The sequence below is a fragment of the Pieris napi genome, chromosome Z (assembly GCF_905475465.1).
Source record: "Pieris napi chromosome Z, ilPieNapi1.2, whole genome shotgun sequence".
Classification (NCBI taxonomy): domain Eukaryota; kingdom Metazoa; phylum Arthropoda; class Insecta; order Lepidoptera; family Pieridae; genus Pieris; species Pieris napi.
The window spans coordinates 1,267,896-1,292,507 of NC_062259.1; the positions used below are offsets into that span (position 1 = coordinate 1,267,896).

Consider the following 24,612-nt stretch of genomic DNA (forward strand, 5'->3'; position numbering starts at 1 on the left):
GCCCACCCCACAAAACCCGTAGTAGGAATAGGCTCGTAGCAGGCGTAGGCCCGTATCACGCTTAGGCATGTAGCAGTCGTAGGCCCGTAGCACGCTTAGGCCTGTAGCAGTCGTAGGCCCGTAGCACGCTTAGGCTTGTAGCAGGCGTAGGCCCACACGACGGCTCAAGCTCGCAGAAGACGTCCTTTGGCTAGTCGAGGGAAAGTGCCTTTCTAGTCTAGCATCGCTCGCCAAAAGGGGCCGAGCTTTGCTGTCCTATATATTGTAAGCCCTTCAAGTTACTTGCAAAGAGATACTTTCACAAAAGATCTTTACTATTATTTTAACAAGACTTCCCAGCTTTCACTTCTCTCTGATCGAGCGCTCTCTACAACCTAAATCGAAAAATGAAACGGTTTACGATTCCAAATTAACTGTACAAAACAGCATAGCAAAGACCAAAGATAATACAACAATTACAATTACCACGCTAACAAAATACTCCCCAATCCGGCTGGTCCCCGTATGTCCCCGAAGAACATGATAATCATAAAAAAAGCGCTCAACGAGTTATGCAACCCGAAATTAGTTAAGTTACATATATATATTGTAAGTAATGTAAACAATTATCGCACACTTGAAGCCAATATCAGTCCTTTAGTGTTTACCACACTTAAAAATTATATTTTAACATTCTCGTTAAGTCAAAAGTGTTATTTAGATTTATGAACAGCTGATACTGATGATAAGCCAAGTTTGTTTTTGTTACCGTCGCAACCCCTCTACTCCTATGTTTGTGTTAGATATAAGCTCATATTTCAAAACCATTAAAGGCAGTTGTTACCCAGCAAACAAAGAGTTTTATTTAAGCATCTCCATAGTAATACCACCATACGTAATTCATGTCACAATAATTAAAATTATGCACTTTCAGCGTAAGAGCGTATCATCCAAAACAAGACAATTAGATCTCAACAATGCATTGAGAAAAATCTGAGAAAAAAAGGCAGAGGAGAAAATATGGAGGAGGCTTTTACCCGGAAAGGGGCAATTACACCGCTAAAAAACTAACTTATTAACACAACTAATACTCATATATAGAAATGTTAAATAACCAATTATTGTATGGATTCATTAATAAAGCTCTAATAAATAAATGAAATAAGAAATTATAGTGGCGATATAAGATGAAAAAAAAATAAAAATAAAAAAAAAAAATCACACAAATCACTAAAAAATATGATATATTTGACATAATTTCGGAGGGTCCATGGCCTACAGCCGAAGCTGTAGCCATGGACCCTCCAACAAATAGATCTAAAAACTTGAACATATCCTTCAGAAAAACATGGGTTCAAATCACGTTTTTGAAAACTAAATGGCCGATTGGAAACGACTTTTATATTTTTTATCTAAAAATTGATTTGGTATATATTGAATATTATAGAAAATATAAGGATTTAATTATAAAGTTAAGAGGAAAATGTGGAATGCGCTATCTAGGCATGTGAAATCTAAACTACAATTTTTCATTTGGAATAGCGCTACCTGTGTAAGAATGTAGGCATTAACTTGGCAGGAAACAAAATATACATGAACGGCAGATCACGGACCACCTTAAGCTAACTAGGGACAGTAGAAATTATATTTTAATAAGTTACTTACTTTTAAATGTCTCACTATAATAACTATTTACTATTTTTCTATATTCAATATTAGTGTATAATTATTAAGTATTCCATTTTTTTAAATAACTTCCATAAACTCAGTGCTTTATTTGTTTTTTTTATAGGAATGCATATAGGTATGTATTTCGTTTTCAATTCATCTGTTAAACTGACAGATCAAAATGGCGCCAAATCTGTAAAATACTTATTCATGAGTGTTTGAAGCTGTCAATTTACCAAATTTTGCAATAAATATTGTGTATATAGCGACTGTCTTGTTATAGTTGTTCTTTTCTATTATTTTAAAAAATTCAAGATGGTTTATAGATTAAATACAATTTTTTTATTACTGAATTTATATAATTGTAATTGGTTTAGGGGCAGTTAAATGTGTACTGTGAAAGTGATTCTATAATATTACATTAACAAAGAGCAATGTATTATTAATTAATGGCGAAATGTATGTGTTAGAAAATAATAATAATAATGAAGAGATCTTTTGAAAGAGTTATAGTGTACGGAAGTAAGTCTTGCTATTTTGTTATTTTCACCATCTCTTACCTCGTCCGATAATTTGATATTTATCAAGTTAAGTAATCGATCTCTTTGATAATCAACAATTTTCCTGTGTAAAATTCATTAAAAGTTTGAGACTTAACTTGTACATTGACCAACTAATATACGGCTTTTGAAAAATCCAATGTTGGCTATCCAAAACAGATCTGATCTGTCATGGCCCAACAACAATATTTTTCATCTTTTTTTTAAAATATAGAACAAGGGGCAAATTGACAGGAGACTTATCTGATGTTAATTGGTACCGCCGCCCATGGACAATCTCAATGCCAGAGGGCTCGCAAAGGGTGGATTTTCGTATTATCGACGTCCGAAGATGAAACTCAGCAGCAGGTATTAATCCGAACAAATCCTCTGAACACTCTCCGCGGTAAAGGCGGTAGAAGATTCAATCTATTTTATTATTTTCAATAAAACAATGACACCGCACACTATTTCTTTATTATCTACACAAATACACAGCTAACACATAAATACATACTTGAAAATATACTACGTCAGTTCACCAATTTTATTAGTCTGTGAAATTATGTTTTAATTATTAAAACAATGGTACATTGCTATGATTGAATCAGATATTTAGTATCCACTTCCATATTTTGACACGGCTGAGCCTCCATTGATGGGTTGTCAAAGACCTTCGAAACTTGTTCGAAGTCGCAGCAAGGAGATTGAAATGGCTTTTTGAGGCAGTATATTTTAGTGCCCACAAGGGTACAGGGTCAGGGTACAGCAAAATATTTAAAGATATGACACTGATGGATCAGTTTCAGTATAGAGAAAATATCAAGTTCCCTCAATTTTCATCACTCTCTATGCCCTAACTTGCGTCTCTAAATATGTGACGGATTTTAACATACAGAAGACATAGTAACACCTCAATTGACCAAATAGCTGCAAAACACTTTTTGTTGTGAGCAAAAGAAATTTATCAAAAATATATATCAAAGTATTTGGTATACATATTTGTCTAGTGACGTCAGATCAGCTAGACTTATGTCAATTTCCATCACTTGACAGGCCCTTGACTTGCGTCTCTGAATATGTGATGGATTTTGACACACATGCGTCATAGTAATGCCTCAATTAACCCAATAGCTGCAGAAGTTGCTGGGAGAAACATAGATTTTGCGTATCAAAGTATTTCTTATAAATTAGTAGCTAGCCTAGTGACGCCAGATTGGCTGGTGTCTGAATACAAATATTTAATGGATTTGACATACAAGAGTTATAGTAACACCTCAATCAACCAATTTTTTTTTGTAACATATCTCCAGAGATTCCATTTTCTATAAAATAACAGTCTTTCCACGAGGCCTTCGTAATTGCACTAATAATAGAGACACGCTAAAGAGGTTTAAATTAAGAAAAGTCTAAAAGGCCTGAAACGCACATGCGACCCTTCAGCAATGTGAGTCCATCGACGCTATCACTTAACATCAGATCTATCTTCTGCCGTTTCCCTCTTATTACATAAAAAAACAAACTTTACCATATCCTGCTCAATCGTGACTTGTAATTCATGTATTTTCTTTTTCTCTTGTATTGCGTGTTGTAATTCATGAACCCTAAGATTTTGGTTTATTATAGATTAAGTTCATTGTATAGTTTTTATTTATTTACTCGTTACTCATACAAATAAATAATAGTTAAAAAAACTAAAAAACACGCTTTTAAAGCACATCAAACTAAAAAGTGAGAAATAATTCCTAATTTAGGCTGAAAATGGTAACGAACAAAAAATACTGGTATTATTGTGAAAAAGCGTGGGTTGCTCGACACAGAGCGCCTTTTTATTTTTTATGTTTTAGTTGATTTTTTTTCATTTTTTTTCGAATTATTGCATTGTCATCGATCTTTGACAGGTGCGCAAAGTTTGAATTAAATTTGTCCGTTAAAAGTGGGTCAAAATCGAGTCCGAAGGAGTCGGTTACATACATACATACAGGTGAAGCTAATATAAAGCGTGTTAAAAAAAACAGGTTACAAAAGTTACCGTATTTTCTTTTTACAATTATTAAATGTGCTTGGAATGGGACGCACCACTGTTGATAGTAAGTGCTAGGCTAAGTCTGATTCGATTATTGGACTTTTTTTATTATACATGACACGCGGCAGCCGAACCAGCGCATAGTATTTTACCGAGGGTAGGTAGATTCCCGGTGATTCCCACACACGAGGGATTCTGATTCTACCCGAACATATTCGCCATCTTAAAGAGAACTAAACATCTCTAGTACATAGCGGTATTTTACTTTCATGTTTAATCACTTTAAGAAATTTGTAGAAATTATTACCGTTAATATGTTGAATGGAAGAGAGCCCACTACAGGGAATCCTAGTGGCAGTTTCTCTTTTAAAACATTATTTTTATTATCTTTACTAATATTATAAAGAGGACATATTTGTATGTTTATAACGAATTGGCTCAAAATGTACTGGACCGATTTTAAAAACTCTTTCACCATTTGATTGCTACATTATCACTGATTAATATAGGCTATTTTAATTGCAAGAAAAATAAGGATCCTACTATAACTACAATAATGTTACTCAAGGTGTAAAAAAATGCCTATAAAATATCTTTCATCAACAAAAGAACAAAAGAATGTTCTACAATATTAAAGAACATATCAATATCTACAAAAAGTGTAATAAATGTCCACCAGAGCGAAGTCGGGATGGGCCGCTAGTGTGTAAGTATTTTCTTTCTTTTTATTAAAAGTAATATTTTATAGTTTTAAATATTTTGTATTATACATTATGAATTACAATTTTTATAACACAAAAATAATAGCTGGTATTGGCTTATAGATTATATTCTACTACGGTAAAAAAAAGACGATAGCTATATATACTTAAACATCGCTCTTTGAAACACCTTTTTGGATCCGATATATATAATAGTTTTTCGTTTATTCTATATGTTACGTTGGTTTAACCTCTTTAGCGTGCCCCTTATTAAGACGACTAGGATATACAATATACATTGACGACGATACAAGGTTGCTAATAAAGTTCCAGACAGTTTAAGAACATATATGACAGATAAAAACATATTTATAAATCAATTCGGACATCTGTTAGACGTCAAATTTTAGACAGACATTTGATATCTGACAGAATATATCTGACAGTTATAAAAGCATATAGAATCAGCCTGATTGCACTCTGACCAAAACAATATTTCGTCTCTTTCAGAAAAATTGTGTCTCACTATGAGAAGAGACTGCTTCAAAATAGTGATGTTAAACTGATATTTCTTTACATTGTCTGGAACTTTCAATTAAATACAATTACAAAATATGTATTTGTGAACGGAATTCTGACAGTGTCATACATTGACATTTGCGATGAAACTGCCAAGCGTTGCCTGGTTCTGTCAAATTGTTTACGCTGTGATGCAAAGTGGAAATGGGCGGGGCATGAGAGGAACAGAAAAGTATTAAGCTGGTGCCCAAGATTCAAAAACTGCTTTAGAAAAAAATCAATCAAAAATCTTTGCCGCGTGCCACGAGTACCAAGGAATGAAGTATTCATAGACTCACATATTTTAAAGAGAATAATTTACGCACACGACCAAATGGTCCTTCGTAATTCCGTTCACAAATATTATGGATTTATTTTCTATCTTACACACTATTACAAGTTATAGAAAAGTGTAAAATTTATACAAAGTGACATTGGGACAAGGAAATGCGCTATGGAGTCAAAATTCAAAGACTATAAATTTAAGTGATGAATTAATGGACGTCAAAACATATGAAAAAAAGGCGCTAAAACCTTTTTAGGTCTAGGATTTCTGTATCTGTTGCAATTATTGTCAATCTAATAGGCAAGTAGGTGACTCCTATCACACATACCGTCGACTTGTGTCTAAAGAAAGCCGGATTCCTCACGATGTTCACCCTTCAAACAAATGATAAATGCGCGTTAAAAGTCCATTGAAGCACAGCCGGGGTTCTACGACCTCAGGGATGAGAGTCGCACGCTGAATCCATAAGGCCTACATAAATAGGAATTTTAGAGGATTTTTTTTATAGGACTTAAAGAGTTACGTCCCCAAAATACGAACGACAGCTAAAAGATTTGTTATATAGGTGTTACATACAGTCTTAACCGTTTGACTTTTGACCCCATGCCGCGAAATCTAAATCCGTATGGTTCATACTTCTAATGTAAGAAGACCAGTGCAGTGGGTACTGATAAATAAATTACAGAAATATAACAGTCTATGGTCAGAAAAGGTCGTGAACTTATTGTATTTGACATCCCATGTTGAGGGCACTGAGAAGCGGTGCCGCCGCCATGCCCCCGTCATCCTCGCTGATCCCGGACATGTATTTTGCCCCACTGCAGTCGGCGCATGTACAATTGTCTGTTAGCGTGCACAAACCACGCGCGGTGGCGATTGCCTCCCATTTTATTTGTTCGTCCAGTGTTCCTCTACGGTTTAGGAGATTCTGAAAAATGGGCTCAATTTACACGATGCATACTCTAAGAATTAATGGACGTATTTATAAAAAATCAATGGAAAGAATCGCCCTAAAAATAAGAGGAATACATAATGTAAAAAGCGATAAAATAAGACAAAATACAAGTGATAAGATGCCTTACATTATGCCCTAAAACCGAAGTGGCAATGGGGGGCATGTAGCAAGATATACAGATAAAATGTGGACTTTAAAGACAACAAGAAAGGACCAAGGAAAGAAGGAGAAGAGGGCGCCCCAAAAAAGGTGGATAAAAGAAATAGAAGCGGTAGCAGTAAAAATGACTTTAGTTGCCCCTTCCAAAAGGTAGTTTCATATGGAGAAGAATGAGCAAGCATAATTATACCTACGAAATAATAACCTTAACAAAAGATTTTCGTGCAGGAATTTGGGAAAATGGACTCACCTGCATCACCTCGATATTGGTCGCTTGCCACATACCAATATCCCTCAAATGCTGTTCCTTAGACCTACTTTTCTTCGGCTTCTTCATCATCGCACAGTAGACAGACAAATCCTCGCTAGGCGCGATCGATGACGCGTCGAATTCTGACGCGTCGTAGTTTATGTCATATTGTGAGGAGTTAATGTCAAATTGTGAGGAGTTAATGTCAAACTGTGACGAGTTTATGTCTAATTGTGAGGAGTGTGCGTCGTAGGACGTGGAGGCGTCTCTGTGTGTAGCTGGTTCGTCGTTTATGTGGTTTTCGTTGAGGGTAGCTGTTGATGTTAGAGAGGGGTTCTGGAAATGACGGTAGTTCATCTGAAAATTAGGAAATTGACAGTAATAAATATTTCTATATTAAAACTGCGTATGGTAACTAACGAAGATCCTAGTGGGTAAAGTTAAATTAATTACTGTAGTGTAGTAACAATTTAGTTTTTTCGTTAAATATTAATTTCTCTTTTATTTAACGTTTAATTTTAGGTTTTTTCTTATTCATATATTTTGTTAATGAATGTAATCTGTTTTAAAGTAATAAATATAAATTAAAACAAATTTAAAATTGGTCCCTGTGGTAGACCTTTAATGAACCCCTCGGCCCAAGTCTCTACTCCAAAGGGAACAAATAAATTGTTTTTGTTTTATTTGTTTTTTCATTGGTTGTGCATTCTTGTCGATTTAGGGTCACTTGTTAGTACAGGATTGTGTTTTTGATTAATAAATACGATAATCGTGCCTAACTAGACGCGTGTGCCTGAAGGCTGATACTGAGAGATTTGAGGGGGTTCTAGCGTCATTGTAACGATTGAATGTTAGTCAATTTACATCAACTTCTTCTATTTTGCTAAGACTGCTCCGTTTTGATATACTTCCTTCTGATATGATCTGCAAAGAGTTACGATTTATATGGGCCCCTTTTTTGGGAAAGGGATTCCTCTGTTGGCCTGAAGGTCCATGACAGCACAGCTCTAGCAGTTTTGCTCAGGTGGCTAAGGGTTTTCCCCAGAACTAGAGTCGGACCTCGACTTGGGCCGTCGTGGATCACTTGCCAGAAGGTCAGAAGCTCACTGCAGTGAGCGAAGTACTTACAAATGAGGATGGTGAAGGCGGTTTTTAGCTACAGTGCTGGGATTATTATTGTTAGAAAGGTCCTCCTCCAGGCCTTCATTCCTTGGCCCTTTGGAATCTTTCTGTTGGCCTTCTGGCCTTGACAGCTCGGGCTGTTTTGGCGGCGTTACTCTGCCGGAAACAGGTGACCACGACTAGGGCGTTTTCTACGACTCAGAAAATGGCTTGGGCCATCGTGGGGTGATCAATTGCCTGAAGGGCAGGCAGAAGCTATCTGGAGGGAAGAACGTACGAAGTAAGAGACCGGGGAAGGCGTCCGGTGAAGACGGGTTTTTTACCTCAATGTAATATTGATTTAGCTTTGCCGCGCGGGCATTTAATTTGTTATCAGCCCTGCGATTCTGTAACTCACTTTTCGAACTCACACAGCGGTTTTCGCATCGGCGGTCGCTCTCAAATCAGTCGTGAAGCAGTCATTTTATGATTTGGCATTCTGAAAAGGTGGGAGCTTGTAGTTTATTGTTTATCAGAATGCCAAATCATAAAATGACTGCTTCACGACTGATTTGAGAGCGACCCCCGATGCGAAAACCATTGCGTGAGTTCGAAAAGTGAGTTACAGAATCGCAGGGCAGCTATAGTGATTGGATCATTCGGATCCGTTAAAACGTGTCGGGGCTTTCTACGGGTACAGGTACAGATCACAGATACTTACATCATCATCATCATTCAGGTTCAATTCAGCAAAGTCCAGAGGTGACAAATCCTCCTCTAGACCCTTGCTGGTTGATGGTATTGGTGAGTCAGGGGAGCCAGCTGGAAAATATTATAGCAAAACTATAATTTAACGGTTCAAAAAAAGCTGTAACAACACATTTTTACAGGTTTTTTTTAAATTTCTTTAGAAATTTACCGGAAACTTAAAGATCGTATATATATTGTTCCAACTTCAACATTTTAATCAAAATGGATTTAATAGTTTTGGACACCCCCCCTCACATTTACGTGTTTCGTTTTTTTCTTATTTGCGAATAATATTGTTCGATTTTTCCACCGTTAGAGACGTTGCAAAATTGCAACGTATTCTAGAATTGCATATATTTTAGAATTTGAAATTGTTATATATTTTAGAAAAGACAGCTTGTAATATACTGTAGATATAGTATTATGTGTGATGTGGTAAACATCAATAAACAAATAACAATTACCTTGATCGATGCTATTGCTTGACTGTAGAAGATTTTCAGTAGACGGTTGCTCCTGCTGGTCTCTACTCCTGGCTTTGAAAAGACCGAACTTAATCGGCGCCATGCTGAAATATGTGAAATATTAGTCTCGAAGTACAATTAAGAATCCATCTTTCTTGAAAACCAGTGGCGCTACAACCTTTTTAGGTTTGGGCCTCAGATATCTGATGATTTGTCAATCTAACAGGCAAGTAGGTGATCTGTGCCTGATACACGCCGTCGTGTTGAGTCTAAGGCAAGACGGTTTCCTCACGATGTTTTCCTTCGTACGAGCGAGTGTTAAATGCGCATTAAAAGTTCATTGGTGCACAGCCGGGGATCGAACCTTCGACCTCAACCTCAACCAACACTGCTGCTGTTCAACTATGAACTTTATTATTTGGATTTCCAATAACCTATGACCTTTACGACTGGTGACGGTAAATTTATTTCTGTTATAACGATTTATTTGATGAACTTGTGGAACGAGAATATTTTTAGATTTGGAGGCGGAAAATAATCGGGGTCAAATATCTTTTCTTCAACTTAGATTTTATTCCCTTTGGAGTAGAGACTTGGGTCGTGGAATGCCTGGTAGGTGTCCCAGAGCTGGTGCTTTCAACGAATGGTATGGTACCTGTACCACAAAGAACGGTTCGGTGGCCGTCGATACACAATTCATATTAAATAATAAGTCCTGAGTACATACCTCGTCAATGTCTCCTCACAGGAAAATAGGCACACATATAATATCAGCCGTAAGGATTTGGATTAGTGTTAGTATGGGCACAAAAAGAGGTTAGACTGATGATAATTATTGATACCTTGCCTCAATAGTTCTCAAACACGCACTAAACACTCACTATACAATTTTAAATAGTGGACGTGTCTATAATCATCTATATTTAACAAAAAGTATATATCCAAATAAGAAATGCTAGACGCACGAGAACACGTAACCCGACAAGCTCAACAAAGACTAACTTAAAATAATGTGTCGATCGGCCGTGCGTAAATATTTTGCATCACCCTCATCAATTTTTATAAAATTAATACATATAATGTATTTCGAACAGTACCATTTTTAAATTTGTTTTAATTTTTTGTGTTAATTATGATTATGGTTAAGATATTGTAAATACTGTATATTTTGTGTGTTGGAAATAGTTAAGTCCTGACCTTTGTTTTTTAAAGTTAAACTTAGGCGCATGAGGGTAAATTTTTACGTAACGTCACGAAGATGTGCAGCGTTTTTGTCGAAAAGGGAGAGAGCGATTGAGACTTGAACAGCGATGGTTGTTTTTAATACATATCAATATCATTATTATTTTATTAAGTAATAAATTACCGTTTTTTTGTTGGTTTTGTATTTTTAGGCACAGAACCAAGACCTTTTTGCTAAGACCCAGTTGGCTGTTTTAGAAAATTTGGACATAAGTTAGCAATTATGATAATAATGAATTTGATTATTGGTAATTGTTACTATATGTATGATGGTATTTCTATATACATAACGACAACTAATTTTAGTACTGGTTTTTAATTAGCCTAAGTATCATTCATTCAGAAAGACTGGTAAAATTAAATTATTGTATATGGGAATTACTCAATAATTAATTTACAAAGAAGTTTCACTTCTGACATGTACTTTGTACGCACTTTTTATTTTATACATGTGTCTTTACTAGACATCATGGAACGTTACGATTAATAAGAAATTTAAGTCTAACCTAATTTATCAAAAAGGTATTTTATATTTAACTAGCAAACTCGGCGAACTCCGTTTCGCCACCAGATGGCTTCGTTTTATGTAACATTTCGTTTGGTGATCCCGCTTTTCTGTTGAAATTTTTCCTGAATTTTTGCTTATAACCTCACGGAGCCCGAGACCTTTCCAACGAATGTAAAACCGTAGAAATCGGTTCGTGCGTTCTGGAGTTATAGCGTCAGGAAGGAAAACCCGACTTATTTTTATATAGTAGATATAAGAAAGTGTCCAATAACGCTTACAGTCTCTATTAAAGGGACACTCTGTTCTTTTTATTGTTATTTTTGTACTATTTACACTAAATATATAAGAACAATGTTGTCGAATAAAAAAAAGCTTTTATTTGTTATATTTGTATATGTAATGTTCTTAGTATTCTATTAATACAATCATTAACTTCTTTTATTTTTCCTGAAAAACATAGATTTTGCTTTTACGACTTTTAGTCCAGTCAAATTATGGCTAAAAACGGGTTAAATAAACATGAGCGAACACAGTTTGGGGATTTTGAGGATCGATAGGGGGGTGTATTCTGAGCATAAATTCCAATTTGAGGGGTTGTACTGAGATCAGCTCAAGGTCATTTCGATGGAGACGCGTTTAATTCGATATCTCGAGAATGGTTAGTGTTAGGCGAAAAATTGTAGACCTTTTCTTTTCCAAACAAAATTTACTAACCTTTTTTATCTGAAACTTTTTTTTATAACATTAATATTTTTCAACTTATTATTTCTCGAGATATCGAATTAAACGCGTTTCCATCGAAATGACTTTGAACTGACCTCAGTACAACCCCTCAAATTGGGATTTATGCTCAGAATACGATCCTCAAAATCCCCAAACTGTGTTCGCTCATGTTTATTTATTTCGTAATTTGACTGGACTATTTGTTCCTCGAGGCAAGCGATATTGTCGCGAGAAAATGCTATTATTAAAGGTATGCAGTAACCAAACTTATTAATTTACTTTTATTTATTATGTTAATCAAGAATATAAATAATCTAATTTAAATCTTATAAAAAATTATAAACAATGAACACCTGTGGGCTATTTTAATGAAGCATCGATTTGTAATTTGTAATGGCGCCCCTAAACGTTTATGTTTTTTGACTATTTAAAGCGCTGAAATCGCTTGAAGCGAACGTAATTTTCGCAACAGCTGTACAAAATATTACTATTTATAAACGATATTATCTATATTTTTTTATTTTTATGATCATCACCAATAAGTTAATGTAATAATTATTATTTATAAATTTGTTTACCTTTATAAATATATGAATGCTCTCCGCGATCACAACACTGATTTTGGGCGGACAAAACAAAAAAGATTTTGCATGTCTCGTAAGTTCTACTAAAAATATTCTCAATACACAGGGTTATATAAACTGTAAATTGTATAAGAGTTTTAAGAAAATATGTATGTAAAATCAGTTCTTTAGTTGGATGCAAATATCGATCGCATAAGATCGAGTGGGGCGGGATTGGATTCGATATGTTAATTGTCAATATGTCTAGTCTGTGGTACATGGTCTTAGTGGCAACACTGAATATTCAGTAACAAAAACTAGAGTAGTGCGTTTTCCAATTACAGCACTAGAGCGCATTTTGCGGCATAATGCTTTACGTTGAATGTTCCAACTACAGCAACGCTTCGCACAATTGTGCACTCCCAAAAAGAAAGCTTTCGCGTGCTTCTCGTAGTAAATACCAACACAGTGACAGAAAATTGACCAGTGTTTTTCTTTAAGTTGGCATTTATCGAAATTTTTGTTAGTAAATATTATTTATTGTTGAAAAATTTGTTTCGTCGTAAATTTTGAAAATAATTAAAGTTATTTCAAACTGCTAAAAAAAATAAATATAAGTATGGATGAAGGTATAAATAGTTACTTTTTTATATTTCACATTTAAAATAATATGATTACAATTTTATTTTAAAATTCGGATCTGTAAACAAATTTATTTTACAGGATTATAAGTACTCTTGTAAACATTGCAATGGTTTTGAAAAAGTATATAATTTTTTTTAGAAATCATTTTAAAAAAATTGCTCAAAACGTAAATGATGTAAACTTCTTACATGAAACTATATACTTTACTGTTAATTTAGCTTGTTAAAACCTTATATTCTTTAAAGGTTTTCTCTTATTTCAGTAAAAAAAATGTTAATGAAATAATTTGATTATTAAAATAAGCGTAAAAGTTTTCAACCAATTATTATTGTTAACCACATTATTTATACATTAATGAGGTTGCTAACTCTATTCAGAACATTTTTTTTTTTCAACACTGACTTAGCGCACTCTGCTGATGCATTTGAAAACTAATTCACGTTCCAATTAAGCTTCAGCATTATGCGGCATTGTGCGGCACTGAGTCGCATAATGCTCTGTAATTGGAAAACGCACTATATTATGCAGTGCGCTAAAATGGAAATAAAGTCATTTATCCTTTACACATACTTATAACACGAAATTAAAATTGCGTAGCACGAGTTTACGACGACGTCGCAAAATATGACATGAGTATACACTGTACATACGCTGTCTCACTCGCTCATATACGTGAGTCATTTAACGAAAGAGATAACTACTTTTACACCTTTTCTATGCTTTAAGTTTTTGATATATATTGAATAAGATTTAATAAGCGGTGTTGCTATCGAAATAAATAATAGCTTTAGTGAGACTAACATACCTATGGTCGTAGGTTTCAAGCCTGGGCTGTGCGCCAATTTCTGCGCGGATTTAATTCTCGCAAGATGATGGAGAACATCTCGAGAAGGCACGGAAGGCTGATACAAACTTGCTTATAAGAAAACACAAATTTATGAGTGAAAAATCACGTAACAGATTCAGTATTCTGAGGCTAAGCAAGGCAAAGGGCGATACGCCCCTTTTTTTACTTTTTTTATAAGGGAGCGTTCAAGTATTACGTAACGAATTTTGGGAGGGGGGGGTCCTTTTGTAAAACGTTACGATGCGAGGCGGGGATTGAATTACGCATTATTGTTAATATTATTTTCTACTTACACCACATAATAAAGAGTCACTAGATGGTCACGAAACGTTTTACTAGACTTGGGTACAGTACTGTACTTGGGTACTGAAAAACGTTACGGCGAGTTCATGGGGGGGGGGAGTGTCAATAATCTCCAAAGAATTTCGTTACGTAATACTTGAACGCTCCCTTAGATTATTTTTTCTGTGCGTATTCGAATGGCGTATTTTTATTTTGGATTTGGTGGGGTAAAGTTAAATCTAACATAAGAACTGCCAGGAAACGCAAAACGCGGCAAATAAAGCTTATTTAACTAAACTAAAATTAACACAAAAATTAAAAAAAATATAATTGATTTTAATTTATTTTATATTTATAAATACATTTATATTAAAATATAAATTAGCAACATTAAAATTTTAATCGAATCGAAATAATATATACAGCTGCAGCGGCCATCTTAGTATAGATTGCGCGCGCATTTTGTTTGCATTAAGTATATTTAATTTACGATTCATATAACACAATTTTTGCTTGCTTCACATCGAAGGGAAAAAGAATAGTCATAGTTCCGGAAAAGGTACTTTTTATTTTAATTATTTCTATTACATTACATATAACATACTATAGATTTTAATTCCACTAGTAAAGATCTTTCATACAATAATTTAGTAGTCCACTATTATACGCTTCAAATGCTTAACGGTTAAAACGGTCTTCACTTAGTAAATACATAGAAATAAAAGCAGCACATGCTATCACGACCTTCCTGTTCGGCAAGTTCGTAGTAACTACTCATAATCTTAAGCCGTATCGACTACGCGCTCCAAAAGGGCAAACAATGGCGCGCGTTCCGAGCGAAATGTATACCACTTTGGAACGCGCGCCAATGTGTTCGTCGGAACGCACGAACGCTCGTTCGACAGGTGTCGGTTTTTTACCGCGCATCAGGCGTGGCGCGCGGCAATTGACACGGGCACGTTTTATTTTTTGTGTTTGTTGCGTTCCCAATATGGATAACGAAAGTTGCGGAAAAGTCAAAATCATTTAATAATATAGGTAACAATGTACACTTATGAACGTCAAAAAAAGAAGTATATATGAAATGCTTCTAACTTTACATTTAGTGCCAGTTCTCAAATCAAGGGCATAGAACGGAAGAGAAGAACTGGCAATAAACTCTCCGCCACTCTTTTTTAATCATCATGTTGTCATGATGTCAACACTGTAACAGTTGCCGCGCGCTTAGTTTATAAACTTCAAATATTTGGAACGCGTTCCGTGGAACTTTCTCTCGGAGCGGCAATCCAAGGCGCGCGCTCCAGGAGCGCATAGTCGATACGCGGCCTTACATTACACGTTACACTTGTCTTAACCTGGCCTTAAAGCTGGTTTTAATCTCGTAAAGTTTTCGTTTCAGTAGTGTACAGATGACGGCCAAAAATGCGGAGTGTATTAATTATTGCTGCTTTGTACAACCTACGCCAAATAAATAAAAATCAGCGACCAAGACTCCGTGTTCATCCATTTTTCTTCTCCAGAAACATTTTCGACAATATCCTCCCAGGCTTTGATTGCGTCTTTATTTTTGTAGCGTGGATCGGATGGATCCACAATTTCTTTCTCAGGTGTATCTCAATGACTCGACTTGTATTCGGTTCACGATTCGCCATGACTACACGCTGACGACGTCCGGTCATCTCGATACTAGAACGCTCACTGAAGGCAGAGGCGCTCGTGCGATGATCAGCGCCGACAGCTAGGCGTCATTCAAAAACGCGTTCATATATTTCGGCCGACAGTGAGTGTGCATTCAGCGTGATACTAAAACCAGCCTAACAGCAGGTGAGCCTCCTGTCCGTTCTACAAAAAGAAGAGGTTAACCTCGAAGCTACTACACGACATAACTTGAGATCATCTGGACACATATACTCATTAGAATGCCTAAAAAGGTTACTACATCATTTACATATATATGAAATAGTATTGGCTCTAGGTGAGAGCCCTGTGGTACACCTTTTATGCTTTGTGTAGATTACTTAAGTAAGATTAAATTAGACAGTATTTCCATTATTTCTTAACAAGCCATAGCGCCATGCTCCTTCTGTATGTGAGTTCGGAAAACCTCCTTCGACGGGGATTCGAACCCGCACGCGCCACAGACCAAAACATCGGCTGCATTGACTTCGTCTGTGTCCAAATTTATCGCTTCGCTGTAGGTCACATCTGTCTCGCGTTTAACGTGACTTTGAGTTAAGTGTTTTGACAGCTGAAACATTTAAATTGTCATAGGTTAGATAAGAAAAGATATGTCTCATGTCAAAACTAGTAAAAGTGTCTCACGAATATAAACATGTTTAATAAATTGTTATATATTTTAAAATGATTTGTCAAAAGTCAAAATATCAGAATTCGTGAAAATTTACAAATATGAGAATTAGAGAAATTTTACTAGTATCAGCATTTTTGAAATTTTAGATATGACAAAACTAATGAGATATTATGTCTCTATAATTTGATAATTCCTTATTATTTACACTAAATTATTAATTTAAAAAGCGCCATCTATGTTTAAGATTAGCTATCTTGAAAGAGATTAAACTATCAATCCCATTGCTGTCTCTTTTCATCGCAACGTGACTGAAAGAGACGGAAATAGTTTAGTATGCCTCACCTGGCCATGAGTGTGTGCCCTGTATGGACACTTTGGGCATTGCAGAGCTATTGTAGAATTTCTACCGCGGTATGAATTCCCGCCAATATGTTCAGCGGCCTGGACAAAAAACAACAGATATATTAGTGGCTATGTTATATACAAATAAAACATTCATGTTTTTAAACCACGCCCTATCCAACATGGCGACGCATCTGTGACGTAACATGCTTGTAAACACGTCAAGATTTATATTACGCATAAATCAGTGGCGCTATAACCTTATTAGGTCTGTGCCTCAGATATCTGTATCTGATGATTTCGTTAATCTAATAGGCCGTCGACTGTTGGGTTTGAGGCAAGCTGGTTTCCTCAAAATGTTTTCCTTCACAATTCAAGCGAAGATTAAATGCGTACATAGAAAGTACAAATTCAAATTTAATGACGTGAATAAGTGATACATTTATCTTATGTTCCAAAATAAACATATTTTATTTTATTTTTTATTTTATTTTATTAGTGCAAATCCCTCTCAGGGACCAGAGTCGCACGCTGAGGTTATAGGCCAACGCTGCTCATTTAATTACCCCGCAGAAATTAAACTAGTATATATTAGAGATTATTTACAAGCATGCTACGTCATCGGATCCGAGCGTTTCGTGTCACGTGACCGAAGTAATTGTGGCTTCTTTGATAAACTAATGATTATTTACAGCACTGTTATATATGTAAAATAGACTATTACGATAATTTCCAAAATATGATTTAGGCTTTCATACACTTTTGTCTACAAATGTAATTTAACAGTCATATTATTAATGATTTTTATCTAAATCGATTCAGCAGGTTTGAAGTAAACAATGCAAATCATAGTAGTTTTTTATAATATATATGTATCACTCACCCGATGCGCCTGCAACTCCTTAATCGCATTACATTTAAAATTGCACATTTTACACGAATACAGATACAATTTGAAAGTCGGGGATGTTAGTAATTCGTGTGGAGGTGGCAGTTCACCTTTGCGTCTGCGGCCTTTACTTTCACGCCTTTGAAGGCTGGCTAGAAGAGACCTGAGGAAAAGATGAAAGATTTATATAATTTTTAACTTTCTCGATAGATGGCGCTGCTGGTTCTATAACACTCCTCTATTGGTGAGCCTCCTGCCCGTTTGCCCCCCGTTCTATTAAAAAAAAAAAAAAAAAAACACGCGCTTAGGAAATATGGTGATTTTTTATGTATTGCTGTAAACCTGTGCGCGTATACCGCGACGAGAGCTACGCGACCCTTTTATTCGGCGAAGCATTTTATAATTTATTTAACTATATTTTTCTTTACATATTTTTACCTTTTTATATATACTTAATTTCTACTTATGAGCTACCAACAATAATTCCCAAAAATCAATCGTAATCGGCTGCGAGGAGACCGCGTCTCCCCGCGCGCTGCAGCCCTCACCAAGGGCTTTACTGCCCGCCGTGTATCAGCAGGGCGCGAACACAAACACCACCCGAAGGGGGCATAATGTATGTGCTCCGAACGGGCAAAAGCTCGCCCCCCCTCTCGAGGGAGTGTGACACTGACTGTGCAGTGTGCTGCAATGTCTAGAAGTATATTCGCTCAGCGGGAAACACTTCGATAGCGCTAATTAAGGTGTGACGTCATCGTACCGACATATAGAGGAAGGAAGGTATACCGATCCTCCAACCAGAGGATAGGATCCTTAACCAGTCTATCCACTGACTAATCCGAAATGTCGAGATGTATATACGCTCAGCTGGAAATGTTTCGATAGCGCGTTTTAAAGTATGACGTCATCGTACCGACATATATAGAGGATGGAAGGTATACCGATCCTCCAACCAGAGGAGGGGATCCTCGACCAGTCTAACCTCTGACTGTGCTGAAATGTCGAGATGTATATACGCTCACCTGGAAACACTTCACTAGCGCGTTTTAAGGTATGACGTCATACATCCCATGTTCTCGAGTACCCTTTTTTTACTATTTAGGTATAAATTGCTTATTCCTAGAAAATATAAAATGAATCTTACTTCGATTGCTGATACGCTTTCGCCTTTTCCAATATCCATTCCGGGCTCGGTTGCTGGTTCTGCAATTAAATAGACTTATCAAACCACATCCGAGATTTTAGCTTTTGTTGTTCTGCTGAAGGTAATCGCAAATTTATTGTTAAATAGCATTTAATCGAGAAATTTATTGCAAATTTAGTAAAATGTAATAGAGGATACAAATGTGCTGCTACTATAAACAAAATGTATCGCAACGTTATAAGGTCTATTTATCTATTTATTTTTTGGGTATAAATTATTATGATATTTTTCTTCATATGAGCAAGTGTTAGATACAGAGAAGTTCATTGGTGCAGTTCTACCTCAGGGGTGAAGGTCGCACTAGAAACAAAATCATCGCGATAAAATTAATTACTTACCACGGTCTCTGTTTTTGGATTTTCATCGTTTTCAGCATATTCGTCTTGTAGATATATATCATTTTCGTCCACAACCACAAATTGTTCTTGATCTGAAAATTATTATTTATTAAAACGTGAAGGTAGTTTACAATTACTTATTAAAAATTGAAGATAGTTTAGAATTTATCAAAATGTGAGGGTAGGTTAAATTACTAATTAATGTGAAGGTAGTTTAGAATTATTTATTAAAAAAGTGAAGGTAGTCTAGAAAAAAAACTACAAAAACACTCCTAGAAATGCGGCCATACCTCAAAAACTATTAAACCGATTTTGACTGGAACTTGGAATATACATCAGAACATCATATGACTAAGTTTTTAAAAGTACTAAAGTGTTGAATAATATCTTCTCTCCAACATCTACAGCACTCTCTAACAGACTCAAAATTGGTAAAGAATTTGACCTGAATAAGATAAGGCCTGGCAATGTGACCATGGGCGTTAATATAAATATACAGAACAAAATCTCACCATCTCCTTCGTTTGACAATATACACGTCACTGCCTCCGAGTCGTCACACTCAGAATTGCTCGCCACCAAACGATAGGATTCACCCTCTGCGGTGTAACATCTAAAATATTCATTGTAAATAGTTAAGTGGCTCGGTAGAACCAGCTCCAATAGATTTCTCTATGTCTAAGGCTCGTTGAAAGAAAACATCGCAATACCTTTGCCTGATTGCAAAGGCTGATCACCTACTTGCCTCATGAAACAGATACATAAGAGGTCCAGACCTAAAAGGTTGTAGGCAGTACATCCTAATACCTTTGGAGCCAATCAGGCAAAGGTGATGACTATTAAAAAATAGCAACAGAAAAATATACGAATATTTCATTCGAAATTTCAAGTACAGAAATCGTCTACTCCCAAACTCCCAGTTCAGCGCTGGTGAGTAATAGGCTATTTGACATGAAAAAAAACTTTAGAGGTGTCAAGGGACACCCGGATGGAACGAAATTCCTTTCGATTAATTTATATGTTAAATGGTATCATAAGAGTATGATAGATTTTCTCGACACCAATCTTACGACGAAAAAAAAAAGCCAACATCACGAGGTGTTCTCAGGCGGTCACCCATCCAAGTACTGACCTCGCCCGACGTTGCAAATAGCAAAAAAGTGTCGTGACAACTTTTCGTAAGAATTTTTTCCGTCTAGCCCCCTTTCACAACGCGCGATAAGGAACTTCGTTCCAATAATGTGTTATTATAACATGTAAAACATGGCGTTAAAAAGCGTTTCAAATACTCACTTGATGAGGGTCATGTTAAGCAAATCCAGCACATTGCTCTTCCCCGATTCGTCGACAATTTCCATACAAGAAACATTTTGGTAATCGCCATTTGCGTCATACAGGACTGGTGTTTCCTGAAATTGACATAATCATTACCACAAGTGGCAACCCATCAGTTCAAAAGATCCTGATGTAGCATGCAGAGGTCCCGATAACATGGAGGAGCTTGTGAAGAGTGGAAGGCACGAGACCCTGAGGCCGATAGTTAGACTTAGTTTTTTATAATAACACGACTCTACCAAAAAATTTTCGTTCTTTGTCCTAAAGTTTATACTATTATTTTCCAGTTAGTTATGCACAAAAACGAAAAGAAAATACCTTTTTTCGGTATAAAGTTTGCTTTTGTGATAGTTATAATAATAATACTCATTTTAATACAATGAAAACATGATGGGCGACTATATTTGGTCTTTATTGAGAGAAAGTAGCTATGAACATAAAAGAAAAGGTAAAAGTGTGCACTTTTAAGTTGTTTTCCACTTTTATGTAAGCTAATTTGATAGTAAAACTTAATAAAAATAATAAACATTTTTATTTCAATAGTTTTATTTTCAATCAAAAATTAAAATCCGAGATTTTTAAAAATTTCGTTCAATCAGTCTTCTAAGCACAAAAGCAAAGTTTTTCATGCCATATATTTTTTTTCCGTCTTATTACGACCTAAACTACCGAAATTTAATGCTTTGCAATCAAAGTCAAATTTCATGTTTATAGTTGTAATCAGTCAATCAGATTATTTTTAAAATGATGAACTATCAACTCGATAGTTCTGGTTGTGACTTTGCTAATATGTCAATTGAGTTATAGTTATATTTTTTCACCTTTTTAATAAAAAAATAATCAACATAATTGCATTGTTTTAACTTATGTATCTATTTTCATCACAGCACACAATTTGACAGATTGAAACTAAATAATAATTTAGTTTATGTTGAATTCATCTGAATTTACCCAATATAAGGTTAGATGTTTGGACAAATTATGTAATAGAGTGGTATCCGAGGAATGGGGAAAGAATACGAGGTCAAATTAAAAGATGGTAGGATGATTTACCAAAAGGATGGTAAAGGTCTGCCAAGGACAGAGAGACATGGAAACGATTGGAGGAGGCCTATGTCTGTTTGCTATGTAAATTAGATTTATTACCGTTACATAAGCATAGCATGTAAGTTAAAAAGGTCAGCGAATAAAGGGCTTTTATTATTATTATAGATGTTTGGACAGCTTCACCACTACTAAGTCTACAGCTCACCTCTTGAAGACCCTTGTCACATTGTATTTCAACAATTTCTAAATTACCTGAAATTACAAATTTTACATTAAAAATGGCACCAGTAATGCTCCCTGCAAAACACTTGGTATTGATAGTAACAAGAAATTTCCATTTTTCAAATTTTAATATCTAAAGCAGCTTTAGGCTAGTGTTATCTGGCGATACCAATGAAGTTTCTATGTGCACATTTACTTGGTTATATTGTGAAAACCTGCCTAAAGAAACCGGCCTTAGACCTATGTCTGTCAGGCAGATAAGGCTGATCACCTAATTGCCTATTAAATTATTTTTTAGAGCGTGTGTTATTTGCAAATATAAAACATTTCAGCTAAAGTTTGTGAACCAGCTATTAGCGTAAATTGTAAATGAAACATGTGTAAAAAATTTAACCCTATACACAAAATATTGTTATACAGAACGGTGGGCGAAGGGCAGAAGACCCACCAAATTCAGCCAGACATTTTGCAATTGTGTTGCCACTTGCCAGCCTTAAAAGTTGGTAGACTTATTAAAATAATTAATTTGTTTTCTTTAATGGTAACAATTAGTAACTTACTTCCTTCTTGAAACTCAGATAATGCTTCTTGTGATGTACCTTGTTCATCAGACATGTTCAATTGTCACACAATCTGAAAAACAGATATATTTTTTAAGTAATTTTGTGTACACAAACAAAACAAAACTCAAATAATTAAGGAAAAACGCAGCCACCTGATTTATACCAGGGTACCATTGTTAGTCAAAATACTAAAATTACTTATTAAAAAAATATATTAAAAAAATGAAGAGATCACAGTCAATATTCTAATTAGTATCTCAAGTCACAATCTCATCATAAGCCAAACTTCATAAATGTTTATAAGAATAAGAAAAAATGGTTTGACTTCTGTTGAAAAAAATTTCAGTTTAAGTAAAATTTTACAATACATAATCTACATACATCTACTAAAGGCATAAGAATTATAATTTCTGATATGTGTTGTGTTGGGACTATGATATGGGCAGTTTATATAGAGGAAGGGAAGAGTTCCAAAGCCACAGGAGCTGAATTTCATCCATTAGAATTATTTGGTTTAAACTGTAAGATTCAGAAATAAGACCATAAGCTAAGGCTCCCATGTAATCAACACCAACATGTTTTTGGCATACAGGAGTCACACTTTGAACTAAAGCTTGGTTCTGAATATGGTTATTTCTCCCCTTGGTTATTACATATGTATCTATACTGGATATAAGGGTTAATATTATAATATGTTTAAAACAAGTTATACATTCTTGCAAAATATACGCACAACGGACTATTGAGTGTCTAAGTGCGGAAACTGTGTCCACAAACCATCTTGCAAAATATTATAAAGATTTAAAATACATAATTATTTTATGTTAGTAGCTAATACACACTACAATAATCTCCCTTAATTTTGATTATCTGAATATAGCCTATAAGCTGATATAAGTTGCTATTGTATTCTTAATAAAAAACTTAGTACATTATTAAATATTCAACTCTATTTGTTAATCAAACTTACTTCAAAGTAATCCCCAAATTCATATGAAACAAAGCAGTTTGCACAATTTAAACTACACATCTCATCTTTTCATTAAAAACTATTTAATATAAAGATATGAAAGACTACTCAAGAGCTTAATTAATTGGACTAACCATCCAAGAAATCAACTGAGTTTAATTTTAATACAAAAATTAGTCAGATTGACATGTCCCTTGGATAATTTCAATGAAACATGCAAAAGGGATAAGCATTACTAGATTCCTTCACTCCATATTTGAATATTTCAAATACTTAATTAAATATGGTCTGGTTACATTGTTCTTATGTTATTGTGTAAATGTGTAAGTGTGCAAATGTCATCTATTGTAATTACATTGGTAAAAGAAAAAGAGGAAACAAAGAAGACACTCACAATAATTATTAAATTTGCAATGTATGAATGTATGTAGCATTCACAGAGTTGTAGAATATTTATATATTTAAGGATAGACATTTGATACACACAATGATAAAAAATTTAATTATGTATACTATGTGTAAATCTTTAATGATAAAATTACCATTTTTTTATTAGGAAAATAAGGAACATGTTCATTAAGGTGTTAATGCATGGGTGAAACATAGAAACAAATGACATGGGAAATGGATAATATCAAGGGATCACATTAATTATAATCATCAGGTCACCGCCGCCATATTTAGCTTATTTCTACTAGGAAAAAAATCATTTGGTTTCTTTATAATTAATTTACTCGGTTTAAATTCAAATGTAAACAAACCATGAGCTTATTTTTTAGTTTTGACAAGTTTATTAAAAATTCTTGCAACACTTACGTGGACGTATTAATTTTTGTATTATTGCAACAAATCACACATACCTTTAATGGCAACAATTTATGGAGTTTCTATCACTTGGAGAGTTCTAATTAAGTTATACTGTAATTAAATAAGAGTTTGATATTACTATTAATAAAATAAAGCAAGCAATTTTTTCTGCCCTACGTAAATGAGAGAAATCTGCACCATAAGGCGGCCATTTTATTAATATTGATTGGTCAGCAAACCACAAATGGCAATCGCTCATCATTTGTCAGATGTCAAATTAAGTGACAAGCATAGTTTCGTGGAACATTGCTTTTTACAAAAAGTTAATTGAATAATTT

General features: G+C 34.9%; 2 protein-coding genes across 9 annotated transcripts; both read right to left on the reverse strand.

Annotated features, from left to right (window-relative positions):
• Positions 1-303: 303 nt before the first annotated feature.
• LOC125062225 lies at positions 304-24,512 on the reverse strand. Of its 6 annotated transcripts, XR_007119207.1 has the most exons (12): positions 24,328-24,512; positions 22,495-22,567; positions 21,918-21,964; positions 20,624-20,739; positions 19,843-19,943; positions 19,331-19,422; positions 18,933-18,991; positions 17,783-17,951; positions 16,900-16,998; positions 14,959-16,494; positions 9,503-9,504; positions 304-314 (listed from the first exon to the last, which is right to left on the reverse strand). XR_007119207.1 is itself a non-coding variant. In XM_047667992.1 (10 exons), exons 2-10 carry the CDS (start codon positions 22,547-22,549, stop codon positions 16,303-16,305), a joined length of 930 nt encoding a protein of 309 aa, XP_047523948.1. In that variant the 5' UTR covers positions 22,550-22,567; positions 24,328-24,512; the 3' UTR covers positions 14,795-16,302. The 6 variants fall into 6 exon arrangements, 5 of the variants coding, with proteins under 5 accessions (XP_047523948.1, XP_047523950.1, XP_047523949.1 ...); XM_047667992.1 differs by lacking the exons at positions 304-314; positions 9,503-9,504 and having other exon boundaries at positions 14,795-16,494; XM_047667994.1 differs by lacking the exons at positions 304-314; positions 9,503-9,504; positions 24,328-24,512 and adding an exon at positions 24,284-24,304 and having other exon boundaries at positions 14,795-16,494.
• Positions 6,311-12,713, reverse strand: LOC125062227. Of its 3 annotated transcripts, none has more exons than XM_047668000.1 (5): positions 12,488-12,713; positions 9,437-9,540; positions 8,947-9,044; positions 7,122-7,478; positions 6,311-6,685 (listed from the first exon to the last, which is right to left on the reverse strand). In XM_047668000.1, exons 2-5 carry the CDS (start codon positions 9,537-9,539, stop codon positions 6,479-6,481), a joined length of 765 nt encoding a protein of 254 aa, XP_047523956.1. In that variant the 5' UTR covers position 9,540; positions 12,488-12,713; the 3' UTR covers positions 6,311-6,478. The 3 variants fall into 3 exon arrangements, with proteins under 3 accessions (XP_047523956.1, XP_047523953.1, XP_047523955.1); XM_047667997.1 differs by having other exon boundaries at positions 8,944-9,044; XM_047667999.1 differs by lacking the exon at positions 12,488-12,713 and adding an exon at positions 10,164-10,470 and having other exon boundaries at positions 8,944-9,044.
• Positions 24,513-24,612: the final 100 nt, after the last annotated feature.

Bases quoted from the DNA above. Each gene is read 5' to 3' on its own strand.
- LOC125062227 (XM_047667997.1), bottom strand. From the start codon at position 9,539: ATGGCGCCGATTAAGTTCGGTCTTTTCAAAGCCAGGAGTAGAGACCAG. The intron at 9,045-9,436 runs GTAATTGTTATT...AATATTTTCCAG, and splicing joins AAGCAATAGCATCGATCAAG to CTGGCTCCCCTGACTCACCA. The intron at 6,686-7,121 runs GTGAGTCCATTT...CCCATTTTTCAG, and splicing joins CCAATATCGAGGTGATGCAG to AATCTCCTAAACCGTAGAGG.
- LOC125062225 (XM_047667992.1), bottom strand. From the start codon at position 22,549: ATGTCTGATGAACAAGGTACATCACAAGAAGCATTATCTGAGTTTCAA. The intron at 20,740-21,917 runs GTGAGCTGTAGA...TGTCAATTTCAG, and splicing joins GTGACAAGGGTCTTCAAGAG to GAAACACCAGTCCTGTATGA. The intron at 18,992-19,330 runs GTAAGTAATTAA...ATTTAATTGCAG, and splicing joins ATCCAAAAACAGAGACCGTG to AACCAGCAACCGAGCCCGGA.